This window comes from Pongo abelii, chromosome 5, assembly GCF_028885655.2.
Source record: "Pongo abelii isolate AG06213 chromosome 5, NHGRI_mPonAbe1-v2.0_pri, whole genome shotgun sequence".
In the NCBI taxonomy this organism is placed as follows: Eukaryota; Metazoa; Chordata; class Mammalia; order Primates; family Hominidae; genus Pongo; species Pongo abelii.
Genome location: NC_071990.2, coordinates 37554732 through 37571213, shown reverse-complemented (window position 1 = coordinate 37571213; position 16482 = coordinate 37554732). Strand labels below are relative to the sequence as shown.

The 16482-nt window shown below is 44.2% G+C and overlaps 1 protein-coding gene across 1 annotated transcript in view; it reads right to left on the bottom strand.

Annotated features, from left to right (window-relative positions):
• TBC1D22B (TBC1 domain family member 22B) overlaps positions 1-16482 on the bottom strand; it is a 77358-nt gene that overhangs the window by 34882 nt on the left and 25994 nt on the right. The window contains 5 exon segments of the mRNA NM_001132178.1: positions 5946-6060; positions 10210-10275; positions 12840-12968; positions 14351-14421; positions 14939-15118. Of these exon segments, the coding sequence (NP_001125650.1) occupies positions 5946-6060; positions 10210-10275; positions 12840-12968; positions 14351-14421; positions 14939-15118 (561 nt within the window).

Genomic DNA, 16482 nt, shown 5'->3' with positions numbered 1-16482 from the left:
AGAGACGGATGGGAGCTGGAGGATTAAGAGAGACAACCAACTATAATATGCAGCTCTGATTTGGACCCTGATTCAAACTGTTGAATAGATTTATGAATACAACTGTATATTAGATTACATAAAGGAGCTATTACTACTTTTTAGATGTGATAATTGCATTATGGCTGTGTGTTTTAAAAAAATATCTTTGGCCAGGTGCAGTGGCTCACGCCTGTAATCCCAGCACTTTGGGAGGCTGAGGCAGGTAAATGGCTTGAGTCCAGGAGTTCAGGACCAGCCTGGGCAACATGGTGAAACCCTGTCTCTACAAAAAATACAAAAATTAGCCAGGCATGGTGGTGCAAGGCTATAGTCCCAACTACTCGGGAGGCTGAAGTGGGAGGACTGCTTGAGCCCGGGAGATGGAGCTTGCAGTGAGCTGAGATCGTGCCACTGCACTCCAGTATGGGCGACAGAGTGAGACTGTCTCAAAAAAACAAACAAAAAATTATAATATATATATATGTGTGTGTGTGTGTGTGCGCGTGTGTGTATGTGTGTGTATATACATATATACTTTTCAGAGATACATATAAAAAATTTATGCATAAAATGATATGATGTTTGACATTGAGATTTGCTTCAAAATAATTCACAATGGTGAGGGAGTAGACAATGGATAGAGGTGATGAGACTAGGATCAGGCATGGCGGCTCATGCCTGTAATCCCAACACTTTGGGAAGCTGAGGCAGGAGGACGCTTGAGCTCAGGGGTTCAAGACGAGCCTCGGCAATGTGGCAAAAATTTATCTCTACAAAAAATAAAAAAAATTAGCTAAATGTGATGGCACTCCCCTGTAGTCCCAACTATCCAGTACGCTGAGGTGAGAGGATCACGTGAGTCAGCAGATTGAGGCTACAATGAGCCATGATCATGCCACTGCACTCCAGCCTGGGTGACAGAGACCCTGTCTCAATCAATCAATCAATCCAGCCTGGGTGACAGAGTGAGACCCTGTCTCAATCAATCAATCAATCAACAAATAAATAATACTTTTTTATTTATTATTATTTTTTGAGACGGAGTCTCTCTCTGTTGCCCAGGCAGGAGTACAGCGATGCGATCTCAGCTCACTGCGACCTCTGCCTCCTGGGTTCAAGCAATTCTCCTGCTTCAGCCTCTCCAGTAGCTGGAATTACAGGTGCATGCCACCACAACCCACTAATTAGTAAATAATATTTTATTGTTAAAAAGTGCTAACAATCATCTGAGCCTTCAGCAAGTCATAATCTTTTTGCTAGTGGAGGATCTTGCCTCAATGTTGATGGCTGCTGACTGATCAGGGTGATGGTTGCTAAAGGCTGGGCTGGCTGTGACAATTTCTTAAACAAGACAGTAACGAAGTTGGCCACATTGACTGACTTTTCCTTTCACAAAAGATTTCTCTGTAACATGTGATTCTGTTTGATAGCATTTTACCCACGGTAGAACTTCTTTCAAAATTGAAGTCAGTCTCTTGCCTGCCACCATGTAAGACATGACTCTGCTCCTCATTTGTCTTCTGCTATGATTGTGAGGCCTCCCCAGCCATGTGGAACTTTGGCTGGGGAACAGACCAGGGAATCGATGGATTTGGACAGGAGCCAGGAATTAAATCTCAGCTAATGAACCTTATTTGATCTGTAAGAACCTTGATGAGACTGCCATTGATAATAGTAAACTCAACTGCAATTGTGTTTCTCTTATTATTTGGATGAATATCAGTGGAGGAAATGGAGACTCAGAAGACATGCCAGCAGAAGTTATTACTTCAGTAATTATTGGAAATCTTAGCTGGCTGACCTTGCACTTGACAAAAATGTAAAGCTTAAAATAAAACTAGACTTTCTATTTATCTGAAAAAAATAAAAAAATTTAAAAATGAAGTCAATCTGGCCAGATGTGGTAGCTCACGCCTATACTCTCAGGACTTTGGGAGGCCAAGGCAGAAGGAATGCTTGAGGCCAGGAATTGAAGACCAGCCTGGGCAACACAATGAAACCCCCATCTCTACAAAAAATAAAAAAATTGGCTGGGTATGGTGGCACACCTGTAGTCCTACCTACTCAGAAGGCTGAGGCAGGAGGATCACTTGAGCCCAGGAGTTTGAGGTTACAGTTTGAGCTATGATTATACCACTGCACTCCAGCCTGGGCAACAGAGTGGGACCCTGTCTCCAAATAAATAAATTTAAAAAAAAAATTGGAGTCAACCTTCTCAAATCCTGCCACTGCTTTACTAATTGAGTTTATGTAATATTCTAAATCTTTTGTTGTCATTTCAAATGTTCACAGCATCTTCACCAGGAGTAGATTCCATCTCAAGAAAGTATGTCAGCTATAGCTTTACTAAATAACTAAATATATTTCTTAAATAATAAGACTCATGAGTTGAAATGACTTCTTGATCCACAGGCTGCAGAACAGATGCTGTGTTGGCAGGTATGAAAACACTAATCTCCTTGTACATTTCCATCAGAGCTCTCAGGTGTCTAGGTTCATTGTCAATGGACAGTGATATTTTGAAAGAAATATTTTTTTGTGAGCAAGAGGTCTCAACGGTAGCCTTAAAATATTCAATAAATCATGCCATAAACAGATGTGCTGTCATCTAGGCTTTGTTGTTCCACTTATAAAGCACAGGCAGAGTATATTTTGCATAATTCTTAAGGGCCCTAGGGTTTTCGGAATGGTAAATGAGCACAGGCTTCAACTTAAAAGTCACCAGCTGCCTTAGCCCCTAACAAGAGAGTCAGCCTGTCCTTTGAAGCCAGACATTGACTACTCCTCTCTAGCTATGAAAGTCCTAGATGGCAGGCTGGCCATAGTGGCTACTACGTACTTGTAACCCCAACTACTCAGGAGGCCAAGATGGGAGGATCACTTGAACCAAGAATTCAAGACCAGCCTGGGCAACATACCAAGACCCCCTCTCTACAAAAACTGTTTTTATAAAGTTAGCCGGGTGGGTGGGTGTGCATCTGCAGTTCTAGCTACTTGGGGGGCAGGAGGATTGCTTTAGCCAGAGTATAAGGTTACACTGTGCTATGATCATGCCACTGTCTCTTAAAAAAAAAAAATTAAATTTAAAAAAGAATGTCCCAGATAGCATCTTTTTCCAATAGAAGGCTGTTTTGTCTATATTGAAAATCTGCTGTTTAGTGTACCGCCTTCATCAATGACCTTAACTAGATCTTCCGGACAATTTGCTGCAGCTTCTACATCAGCACTTGTCGCTTCACCCTGCACTTTTATGTTACGGAGATGGCTTCTTTCCCTAAACTTCATGAAAACCAACTTCTCCTAGCTTCAAACTTTTCTTCTGCAGCTTCCTCACCTCTCTTAGCCTTTATGAAAGTGAAGAGAGTTAAGGCCTTGCTCTGGGTTAAGCTCTGGATTAAGGGAATGTTGTAGCTAGTTCATTCTTCTATCCATATGAGCAATAAGGCTATTTTGATCTCTTATTATTTGTGTGTTCACTGGAGTAGCACTTTTAATTTCCTTCAAGAACCTTTCCGTTGCTCACAATTTGGCATGCTGGCACAAGAGGCATAGCTTTCAGTCTGTCTCAGCTTTTGACCTACCTTCTTCACTAAGCTTAATCATTTATAGCTTTTGATTTAAAGTGAGAGAGACATGTAACTCTTCCTTTCCCTTGAACACTTACAAGCCATTGCAGGGTTATTAATTGACCTAATTTGAATACTGTTGTGTCTCAGGGAATAGAGAGGCCCAAGGAGAGGGAGATGAGGAAGGACCAGCTGGTGGAGCAATCAGAACACACACAACATTTATAAATTAAGTTCACTGTCTTATATGGAGGCAGTTCATGGCACCCTGAAATAATTACAATAGTAACATCAAAGTTCGCTGATCACAGATGACCATGACAGATATAATAATAATGTAAAGTTGGGCCAGGCACGGTGGCTGATGCCTGTAATCCCAGCACTTTGGGAGGCCGAGGTGGACAGATCATGAGGTCAGGAGATCGAGACCATCCTGGCTAACACGGTGAAACCCCGTCTCTACTTAAAATACAAAAAATTAGCCGGGCATGGTGGCAGGTGCCTGTAGTCCCAGCTACTCGGGAGGCTGAGGCACGAGAATCGCTTGAACCCAGGCGGCGGAGGTTGCAGTGAGCCGAGATCACGCCACTGCACTCCAGCCTGGGTGACAGAGCGAGACTCTGTCTCAAAAAATAATAATAATAATAATAATGAAAAGTTAAAAATACTGTGAGAATTATCAGAATGTGACACACAGACATAAAGTGAACACATGCTTTTGAAAAACGGCACTGATAGACTTGCTTAACGCAGGGTTGCCACAAATCTTCAATTTATAAAAATGCAATATCTACAAAGCTCAATAAAACAAGATATGCCTGTACCAAGATCAGAAAGCAGTCATATCTATCACAGGAAGGCACACTGCTTGATGGGGTTGAGGTAGTAATGGGATGGGCACCTGAAGAAAGTGAAGACATGCTTGGAACAAAATATAAATGGTAGCTAACAAGATAATTAAATATCTAATCAGAACTACAGCTGCTGAGGATTATTTTTAACTGGCATAACACTGTTAGCAAGATTTCATGACAGCATTTAGACTTCAAATGTAGATTAATGAATGGATTAATACCATCCTAGGCTCATTCTTCAACACTATGTTAGAAAATTACTACTGCAAGAAGCAACTAAAAAATCCCAACAGATCAGCTGAAATGCTCTCTTGATAAAATTATACAACACAGTAGAATTACGCTGTTTCCAAAAGTTGATCTATTGTGGGGGGGGCGGGTGGGGGAGATGTAAAAAGTCCTCTAGAAAAAGCTTTCTTAGTCAGTTGCCTTAATTCTTAATTTTCTGAGACTGCCTCATGAAAGACCTCATCATCCCTTTGAGCCCCACCGCAAAACCTGGATAGGACAGACCAAGTGAGACATTTCTTATGCTCTCCTCTTCAAAGGGCTCCACTCTCACCCATTTCTCATTACCCAACCCCCTAACCCCTCCAAATGGCTTCCTCCAAAAACCACAATCATCCACTACCCTCAGAGTCTAAAGAAAATGGTTTTAGTTCTAGCTCTGCCTCTAATAAGGAGACAGAGAATCTCACAACTTCTCAGTGAAATGAGGGATTACATGAATGGCTTTCTAAGATCCCTTTCGATGTTCTTACTCCTACATGAGGTTCTCCTTACCTAAGGAAACAAAGCATCAGGCCATGGCAGATGGGTTTTCCTGTGACTCTCTCAGCACAAGCGATTAAGGAAACCAAAACAGAGAAACACAGGATCCTCAACTCCTTTGACTCTGCTTAACTTAGGCTGGCTGGCAGAGGCTGGGACTACAAGAAAACCTAACTGCTGCCATGAAATCTAATCTCTCTCCAAAGTGACAAGAACCCAGTGGGGTGAGAGGTGAAGAAGGTGTGGGAGAAATCAAGGTCCTGGAGTTCTCCTTGGCCCATTCCATCACTTCCCGTATGTGCTGGGTTCTGGTGCCACAACTTTTTGTCCTCTGCACATCCACATCCTGCTCCTAAGATACAGCAAGTGAACTGGAGTGTGCAGGCCTGATGTCCAATCTAAAATTCCAGTTTACTTGGATGAGGGCCTGCGTCGGAAACAAGTTCAAAATAATCCTAAAATAATCTCAAATAAACCATCAAACCACAAAACTTATCAATGTGGTCATTCTTGTGACAAAGCAGGTCTTTTTAGGTGAGATCTGTGACCATCTTAAGAGATAAATTCCAGGCAGCAACCGCTGTTAAAAGTAGTTTTAGCTGTGTATGCCAAAGGCACTCTCTGTTTTCTAGCAAGACATACCCACTGGCTGGACTCTCGGAAAAAAACAGACAGACAGACGGCAGATAAGAAAGAGCAATAGCTTGTTCAGCTTGGTACTAATGCTTCTTACCCACATATTCTGAGAGGAAGACGACAAAGAATGGAGTGACCAGGTCATTAATTCCCTGGACATACCCACTGGCAGGGTGGCGGATGGCCCAAATAAATAGAATTCTTTCAAAGATCTAGGAAAATGAGAGAGAAAGACACAAGTGTTAAATCATGGGGACACACACTCCCTCCCTCCGTTTACCTACTTCACAATTTACCTCTAGGTTGGTGTAGAATTTTTAGGAAAATTTTAAGATACTGTGGGATAAAGAAGTATATAAATGCAAAAACTTTCTAAATACACTAATTGTTTTCAAGTAGGGGTAGATACTTCTTGCCCTTTATTCATTTTTTCATTATCTGGTCACCACAATATGAAATTGGGAGAAGGAAAGAATAGCAAACCCAAATGCCTTAGAAAACATTTGGGATGAATGCTGTTAATTCAGGCCACCACATTCTCATCTGTAGATACGGTTTCCTATTTCCAAGAGCAAGATATCAGGACATCCCAGTTCTGATGCTTTTTTCTAAATTTTTTTTTTTTTTTTTTGGTCATTATAGGATTTAGAGAGGAAATACCTTTTCTACCACCCTCCCTTCTCCCTGCTGAGAAGAAAGGAGGTCTTGATTTAACTCTAACCCAGCCTGACTAGGACCAAGTGACAGACTGCACATTGCAGGAAGTCACTTCACATATCAGGATACAACCCAGACATTTGCTAAGGATAGGAAGTCAAACAAAATCCTATGGACTCCTATAGCTGGGAATTTGAGAACAGAGAAACCAGCCAGGGCCCCATGGGAAAGGCCCTGGGGTTTAGCATATTAGCCACAAGAAGCCAGAGGCCTACACTGGGGACAAAGGAAAGATCTTTATGGTCCCTTTACATAATCATGCCCTGTCCCACTCAACTATATTCCCCTTGCTTTCATTAGGCCCTCTGAGCTTCTCCCCACCTTCTCTCAACCTGATAATACCCATTGCCTGGTTTCATTCTGGTGGCCACAACTCCTGAGTCTGACACATTCTTGAGACTGGCTTTGACTGGGCTGCCTCATGCCTCTGTGAACCACACCAGAGAGATGGCAGAGGTGATGTGAGTACATGCAGATGATAGGGTAGGAGATTAGAAAGCACGTGGACTTGGGAGAATCTCAGCCAGTCACCACTGCATCAGATTGAAGAGGCCCTCTCAAGCAGGTGGAAGGGAGAAATCTCCCAGGGAGACCAACAAACAGGAAATGGTTATATGGTTTTTGGAGATGGTTATCTAGTGTAGGAGGGACATAGAGAATCTAGAGACATAAACGATGCTTCCCAGCCTCTCTGTCTTAGATAGTTGTGCCTACAGCTGGCAAACAGAGCTGAGAAACGGTTTCTTTCACTGTCAACACTGCTGCCTTCATAGGCAGTGAGAACAAAGCCCTCCCTGGAAGGGAGCTGGCCTCTCTGCCTTCACTAGACCGACCCATTTGCTTTGTGTGGCTGAGGAAAAGGCATAGCACCCTCATTTGCATTTGGCCCAACACTCTAATGGGAGCACTCTTACACTCTATTTCCTCTCTGTTGCTAAATGATCCCTCTATCTTGAAAATACAGCCAAAGCTAGAACCACCATTTTCAGGAAAATCTCAAGAATTCCCTGCCTCACTCTCTTTCTTTGCACTTCTTGTGACCTGGGTCTGTCTAGATGCCTCTATTAAAAAGCTCCTCCAGGTTGGTCTTTCCAAAGGACTTAGAAGGGCTTCTACTCTACAGGATCGGCCCCTTGTAAATACTCAAATCCTTGGCGCCTGGCTGTAACAATGGCCAAGCACATGGAAGCTAGCTGTTCAGAATCAGAAGACCTATGATCATCCTCTCTAGTCAGGGTGGGACAGCACAGACACACTCACGTGGTACAAGTGAAGTGGTCAAAGAGATGGAAACTGAAGAGCACCAAGCCTGGTAATCAGGGGAGACCATGGGATGTTCACTATAGAAAAAGTCTGGGATAATCCTGCCTTATAGAGGAGTGGATAGGAGAACCGCTGGAGGTCTTCCTGTTTCTCTTCTACTAGTGTGGGTAATTCTTACATACTATAGTCAATTATCAAGTATCTTTCAGGTTTTCAAAGCAAGCCTTTCCATATTCAGTGTTACTTAGTTCTTTGCTTCTTGGTTGGCATTTTTACCAGCCTGGATGGTGGCTCACGCCTTGTAATTCCAGCATTTTGAGAGGAAGAAGCAGAAAGATTGCTTGAGGCCAGGGGTTCGAGACCAGTCCTGGGCAACAAAGCAAGACCCCATCTGTACAAAAAATTATGAGAAAAAAAATTAGCCAGGTGTGGTGGTGCATGATTGTAGACCCAGCTACTTGGGAGGTTGAGGCAGGAGGACTGCTTGAGCCCAGGAGGTAGAGGCTGCAGTGAGCTATGATCACGCCACTGCACTCTAGCCTGGGTGACAGAGTGAGACTCTGTCTCTTAAAAAGTTAAAATAAAAAAAAATTTAAAAGATGACTGTAGCCTGCTAGATGAAATGGTCATTCAGGAAAAATTGGGAAGAATAAAGTTTGAGTTCCAATATTGTATTCAGGATGCACTACTAAAAGAAGCCACCACCCCCCAATCTTTTTTTTTTGAGACAGGATCTTGCTCTGTCACCCAGGCTGGAGTGCAGTAGCACGATCATGGCTCATTGCAGCTTTGACCACCTGGGCTCAAGAGATCCTCCCTCCTCAGCCTCCCAAGTAGCACAGGCACAGTAGCACAGGCACGCACCACCATGCCTGACTAATTCTGTAATTTTTTTGAGACAGGGTCTCACTATGTTACCCAGACTGGTCTCAAACTCCTGGGCTCAGGCTGGTCTCAAACTCGTGGGCTCAAGCAACCCTCTGGCCTTGGCCTCCCAAAGTACTGGGATTATAGGAGTGGGTCACCATGCCTGGCTGAGAAGCCTTTTAAACTGACTACTTTTCCCATCTCCAAATTCAGAGTAAGCATGCACAGGTAAACGAAAAGTCTCTGAACATCTCCAAGTTAAAATGAGGAATAAGCAGTGCTGAGCCATGGAAAACTGTATGGGAGGATAAAGGGATCGTGAATGGGTTTTTGGCTTCCTGTGAGCTGAATCTTATAGTTAAAATAATGATGTTACCTTCAAAATCTTCTTTATGCTATGGGTAAGACATGAGGGACCCCACCAGTGGAGACATCTATATTTAAACAAAATTATAAATATAACCCAAAGTCAAATAGAAATTATTTTCAGCATTTTAACCACCACCCCTCTCTATTATGAGAACTGAAAGTTCTGTTAAAAGAGCACTAATACTTAGTGTCCTGGCTACTGTAAAGTTGCAAAGGAAATCCCTAATCTTAAGAAGTTTACAGTTACTGCTTAAGTCAAAACATAATAGCCCCACTGACACCTTCCATGTACTTCATTAACTTGTTAGGTCTCAAAATATAACTGCTAATCCCACTTCTAAATATATACCCAAAAGAATTTAAAACAGAGACTCAAACAGATATTCACATACCCATACTAGCAGCAGCATTACTCACAATAGCCAAAAGGTGAAAGCAACCCATGTGTCCACTGACAGATGAATAGCTCAACAGTATGTGTTACATATGTACAATGGAATATTATTCAGCCTTAAAAAAGGAAATTCACACATGCAACAACAGGGATCAACCTTAAAGATATTATGCTAAGTGAAATAAGCCAGTCACAGAAGGACAAATATTGTATGATTCCACTTATTTGAGCTGCCTGGAGTAGCCAAATTCTTAGAGACAAATAGAATGGTGGCTGCAGAAGAGAGTTAATATTTAATGGATACAGAGTTTCAGTTTGGGAAGATGAAAAATGTTCTGGAAGTAGATGGTGATGATGGTCATACAACAATGTGACTGTACTTAATGCCACTGAGCTGTACACTAAAAAATGGGTTAACACAGTAAATTTTATATTATGTATATTTTACCACAATTTAAAAAATCACTACTTCCACCTTGATAAATTAGAGCAAATACAGGAATAGGAATTCTAAGATGTGGGTTCTTCATTCTGCCACCAGGTAGTCTCAAAATTCTGAGCAAGTTCCTTAGCCTTTCAAAGTGTTATTCCGCTCACAGATTTGTAACGAAGATCAAATGAGAATGCTCTGAAGGAACCAAAGCTGCATATATGAACATAAGGTACTATTATGATTACCCGCAAATCTGTAAACAGGTGCCACAGAACTACACGGGGAGAAGCGCCAAAGAACATTAAGTAATTCCCTCACCTCCTGTACAAGTGGTTGCTGGAACAATGGAATGAGAGGATTCGTCCTTGGAATGTCAATGTGAATCTGAAAAAGAGAAGGCATGTCCAAAAACACAAATGCCAGGTTTTTTTTGTTTGTTTGTTTGTTTGTTTTTTTTGAGATGAAGTCTCGCTCTTGTCCCCCAGGCTGGAGTGCAATGGCGCTATCTCAGCTCACTGCAACCTCCGCCTCCAGGGTTCAAGCGATTCTCCTGCCTCAGCCTCCCAAGTAGCTGGGATTACAGGCGCCTGCCACTACGCCTGGCTAATTTTTGCATTTTTAGTAGAGACAGGGTTTCACCATGTTAGCCAGGCTGGTCTTGAACTCCTGACCTCAGTGACCCACCCGCCTCGGCCTGCCAAAGTGCTGGGATTGCAGGTGTGAGCCACCGTGCCTGGCCCAGTTTGTTCTTTTGACAAGTTTTTTTTTTAAAGAAATGGGAATCATCTGGCCGGGTGCAGTGGCTCACGCCTGTAATCCCAGCACTTTGGGAGGCCAAGCCGGGCGGATCATGAGATCAGGAGATCGAGACCATCCTGGCTAACACGGTGAAACCCTATCTCTACTAAAAATACAAAAAATTAGCCGGGCGTGGTGGCGGGTGCCTGCAGTCCCAGCTACTCGGGAGGCTGAGGCAGGAGAATGGTGTGAACCCGGGAGGTGGAGCTTGCAGTGAGCCGATCGGGCCACTGCACTTCAGCCTGGGTGACAGAGCGAGACTTCATCTCAAAAAAAAAAAAAAAAAGAAATGGGAATCAAAGTAGTAAGAAAACACAATTTATCTTCAGAAAGAAGTGATTGACACAGAAAAAAATATAGTTATACCTACCTGCCCATGTGGAACATGTTTCCATGATAACAGTAGCTTATTAAACAGTGAGGAAACCTCCCAAAAGAAACCACTAAAGTCAAATGGCAATAGGCTTCACAGCCTAAGGGTTTTTTCTTATTGCTCTGAAGTCTGTTTCACTCCGGGCTGGCATGTATGTAGTAGGTATGATCCAGGTAGGTACCTATCTTTCAGAATCTTACGCATCAACAGTACCTAAGAACTAAAAGAGCTCAGAAAACTGCAAAAATGTCCTAAAATAGGGAACCAGAGATGAACTTGTTTATGAAGTCATGACGTGTAAGAAGCGGGGAAGGGCCAGGGCGATGGCTCACGCCTGTAATCCCAGCACTTTGGGAGGCTGAGGCAGGTGGATCACTTGAGGTCAGGAGTTTGAGGCCAGCCCGGCCAACATGGTGAAACCCCGTCTCCATTAAAAATACAAAAATTAGGGCTGGGCGCGGTGGCTCATACCTGTAATCCCAGCACTTTGGGAGGCCAAGGTGGGTGGATCACCTGAGGCCAGGAGTTCGAGACCAGCCTGGCCAACATGGCAAAACCCTGTCTCTACTAAAATTACAAAAATTAGCTGGGTGTGGTGGTATGCGCCTGTAATCCCAGCTACCCAGGAGGGTGAGGCAGGAGAATCGCTGGAACCCGGGGGACAGAGGCTGGAGCAAGCCGAGATTGCACCACTGCACTCCAGCCTAGGTGACAGAACGAGACTCGGTCTCAAAAAAGATAAACAAAAAATTAGCCGGGCCTGGTGGCACATGCCTGTAATCCCAGCTACTCGGGAAGCTAAGGCAGGAGAATCACTTGAATCCAGGAGGTGGCGGCTGCAGTGAGCCAAGATCACACCACTGCACTCCGGCCTGGACGACAGAGCAAGACTCCATCTCAAAAAAAAAAAAAAAAAAAAAAGAAGTGGGGAAGGACCAAAAGGAGTTGGCCTTCAGTAACTGAAGCTGAAAGTTCTTACTTCTGTTACCTAAGACATCACTATAGTCCATTTCAACTCAGGGATTTTCCAATGCCCAGTCTAACTATGCAAAAGACTGTGTCAGCAGCAGCAGCAGAGGCTACTTCAGTTCTTGAGGCTTCTTGTAAACAGCTGCCCACCTTTCACTTTCTGCAACCCCTGGCCTACTCTTCTCCTCCCTCCACATGTGATGTTGGGAGCAGACCTTTCCGCAGACCATGAGGACCATTATGGGCAATGACAGAAGACTCTCTGACAAGACTACTGATAGCTACAGCTCCTACAGACCGTCACAGATGCCAAAACAGCACTGGAGCTGCCAGAAAGACATACTGATGTCATAGTCCAGAGGGACTGGACCACTGCTAAGTAAGTTTGTCTTTCCTCTCCATGCTCGATAACTCTTACTACTCACAGTGTGGTTGGTGGACCAGCAGCAGCAGCATTGCAAGGGAGCACATTACAACTGCAGGCTTTACCTGAGACCCGCTAAATCAAAATCTGCATTTTCTCATAATCTGTAGGTGAGATCTTATCAAGATCCTAGGTGATTTGTATGTACATTAAAGTTTGAGAAGCAGTGCACTGATTAGTGCCAAAAAAGTCTGTCTATTTAAAATGGCTAAAATCAGAGCTGCTGAATGAAAAGAGGGGAAACAGTTTTGAGGATAAATTTGACTCCTAACCAATATACCACAGCCGGGAAGACTTGGAAAGCCTGTACCCTGAGAGCACTACCATGAGACATACCTAAAGTGTACGACTGGTAAGCAAAGAGGCAGCAGGTGATGACTGTACCTGTCTGTAGGTATCCTGGTGATGTTCCTCATTTCGAGAGTCATAATACTGTTCAATGAAGCCAAAATATTCTTCCCGCTTCCGCTGCAGGGTCAACTTCCTCCTCTCAGTGTTTGCTGGGAGATAGCCCTATAGACAAGACTGCTGGTCAGATGGGGAAAGACAATGGTTGGATAAATCCTTAATTTTTATTTTAATCTATGCAGTGGTTTGGAAACTATCAAGAAGGAAAACTGCCAAGGGTAAATCCCTTTTTGGTTCTGGCCACCCATTTTTTGCCCTCTCCTCATTCAATGAGATCCACATGTGAGCAGATGAAGCAAGGCCAGCTTTCCTAGGATTATTTACTCCCTTGGCCCTGCACTGTGCTGGAGCTTGTGCCACTGGTGAGCATTCCTCAGCTCCCAGAGCTGGCACAGTACAGGAGTGAATGTAGGTCAGTGGGAGGGAGCTGGACCCAAGTCATGGCCTCGGAGGGCTGTGTGTGTCCAGGGCCATACTTCTGAGAAATGCGGGGATATAGCAACCTCTACAGCACATCTCAGCAGTGTGCCAAGTAAGGTGGTGTCAGTTACATTCTTTTCCAGTGTAACTTTCAGAACTACCAGCTTAGGAAGCAGCTGAATGGAATCTGTGACATACAGCTACAACACTTAGACAGAACTTCTGGCAGCAGCCCCCGGTCTAGCCAAAGCTCCAGGCCAACTTTCATTCTTATCCCTGGTCTAGATCCCACTCTCATTCTTATATTTTCTGTTCCCCTTCCGTTCTCACCAAATCTACTCTGAATAGCATTTAAACTTATTAGAAGTGGCAGAGGCAATGATTACATGGTTGCAAGAGTAGAGGTGGGGCGAGCAGTCAGGAGACAGACCCTTCTTCTTGAAAACATTTATGTAATGCATTCTGCAGTGAGTGCCTGGAGAGTGGGGACTGTGGTTTATTCATTTTTGCATCTGCTCAAAGCATCTGACACTATGCCTGGCAAACAGCAGGCTCTCAATAAATCCTCACTAGATGAATGAATGAATTTTACAGGCTCAGGAAACCCACGTGTTCCCATCATAGTGGCTGGCACAGTGCTCTGTACTTGGTGAAAGCAGGACTAGTAAGGCTTCCAAGGGAGGCCAATTTATCAACTCTTCACAGATCAAAGTGGGTTTCAACTTTTGGTTATTCCGGCTGAAACAGGAGTGAAGCACAGGGAACGTTGGAGCTTACTCAAAGCAAGTGCTGGAATCACCCTATCTCACTCTATTCTTCTTCCTCGCTGTTAAGAACATGAGACCATGACTATTGGTACAAGTCTGTGTACCTCCACATGTGTGTGAATAAACTCTCAAGAATGTATTTCTTTATGCACAGAAATAGGACTACAGTCCCACAGTTCTGTCATATCCAGTAGGACTAGAGAAGTCTATGGAGTTAAGACCAATGTGTCCAGACTAACCTCATCAGGCAAGAAGGGCTGTGTGAGGCTCACACTTCTCTACACAGTGGGTAGAACTCACCGACAGGAGTCTCCAGGTTATAGGTCGAACCTCCCTGGGAACCCCTGGCCAGCTATACTTCCTCAGTTCATCTGTAAACAGAAAACAGCCTTGTTGGGTTAACTCTCCACAAATGCTCTAAAGCAAACCGCAACCAGCACTGCCTGATGTCTCCTTCCATCCATGTAAGACCACCACCACCACCTGCTACCCATAAGCACACGGAAAAGCCCAAAACAGCCCTGAGCAGCCAAGTGCCAAGGACACAGCCTTGCAGTAGCAGTCCTGTCAGCTCAGAGATGAAAGTTAGAGGGGAAGGGAAAGACCAGTGGGTGTAGATTTTAGTAAGAGTCACCTTGAGATAAGGGAGACCAAAGTCAGAATAGTTGCACTAGGGTCTACAGGCCACAGAAACCAGTCCCACCTAATTTGGTCCATAATCTCTAGTAACATATGTCTGACTTAATACCTGCATGTCACTGCAATGGGCACCAGGTCAGGAGAAGCTAGAAAAGTAAAAGAAGGAAGAATAAAGAGCAGTAGCTTCCAGGTCTCTGAGAATTCCAGTCACCCAAAGCTCCTACCTTGCCTGGGCTCACAGGGACTCACCTAAGTCAGTGTTGTGGCTGGAGAGAAGCTGACGGAATTTTTCTAGGCGGGTTTTCTCCCGGACAGTCATTGGGGGGGCCCCAGAAGCGTTCTGATCCGAGATCCGGGCAACGAGGGGGATGATGGGCCGGAGAGGGAGTGATTGCTGTTTGTGGAGTGGGTTCCTCAGGCATGTATCACCTGAGATCATTTGAAAAAAAAAGAGAACGGGCTGTGTGAGGAGCATGGATTCTGAGAGGCCTTAAACCTAAGCGTTCAGCATCGTGTTTCCTCCCCAAGGCTGTGGCTGCCTGTGTGCACTGTCTGAGGTGCCCAGCTGAAGGGCAGCAAGGGGCCAGAACCCAGCCACACCCCATTCACTGCCCAGAGAAAGGGCTGCATTTATATCAAACACACCAAGGCACCTTAGGTGGTAACAGACGCCAGATGCTGCAGCAACTTTTGAGAACTTTTTTGGTGACTCTAAAGGAAAATCAAATGTTTTCTTTCTACCCTAACTTGGAACTTTTCTTGGTGCCAAATAGTGAGTTTAGTTTAGTCTAAGGCAGTGTTTTCCTTCCCATTCCACACCACAGAGCACATAAGGAATGATGACACTGCAGATGACACCACAAAGCACAAGGCTGCAATAAATGGAGGTGGTTGCTCTCCACAAGCCCCAGAACCTCCGGCTGCTCCAAGGACTAAAAGGATCAATATCCCCGCACATCCAGTACCCGGTTCTTGGCCCACCAGTGTGCCCTGCACAATGGTGAGAAGCTCCGGCCTAAGGCAATCCTGCCTTCGGTGGCTGCGGTTCCTTTGTGCTCCTACATTTCCCACCAAAATCAACCAGTTCTTAATTCTGCCAAGATATGACTGAAATAACAAACAAAGACTCAAACTGAACTCTGTCTTGTTCTCGACATTTCTACACTAGATGGTGGGTAGGGGGAATAAGCAGTACAGGACTCACGTATATTGAGTGCTTCGTATGTATAAGGCATATAGGTCACTTTTACATATGATCTCTCATTTGATCCTTAGAACATACGGTAGGAATGTCTAACTATTTTACAGACAAGAAACTGCAGCTCAGGGAGGTTAAATAATTTGCAAGTGAGAGGTGAAAAACCACCTTAGGTAAGCCTGACTCTAAAACTCTTTTATTACCACAAGCAAAACTCGGTTTTTAATTCTAGCTGTGCTTCCATGACTGTTTCATATTCTTTACACGGCTGGGCCTTAAAAAGTAGTAGTCACAACAAAAATTCAACAGTGACTATCAACCAACCAGCACTACTAGAAGGTTTACAAAAACAACTTCCATGAGGCAGTTGGCTGAGACGCCTAGTGTAACAAGGGGACTAGAAAATGCAGACACACACTGCAAAGCTGAGACAGAGGTAAATCTCTGCTATTACCTATTTACAGACAGATGACGGCAGGAGAAGAACTCCTCAGGAAGAATGCTCTGGGCTGGGCGGGGGAGGTCCTGGCTGCACAGGGCAGCTCATCATGGATCATGGTAGGGGCCTTCCTCACACTGGAAACCTCTGGAGACC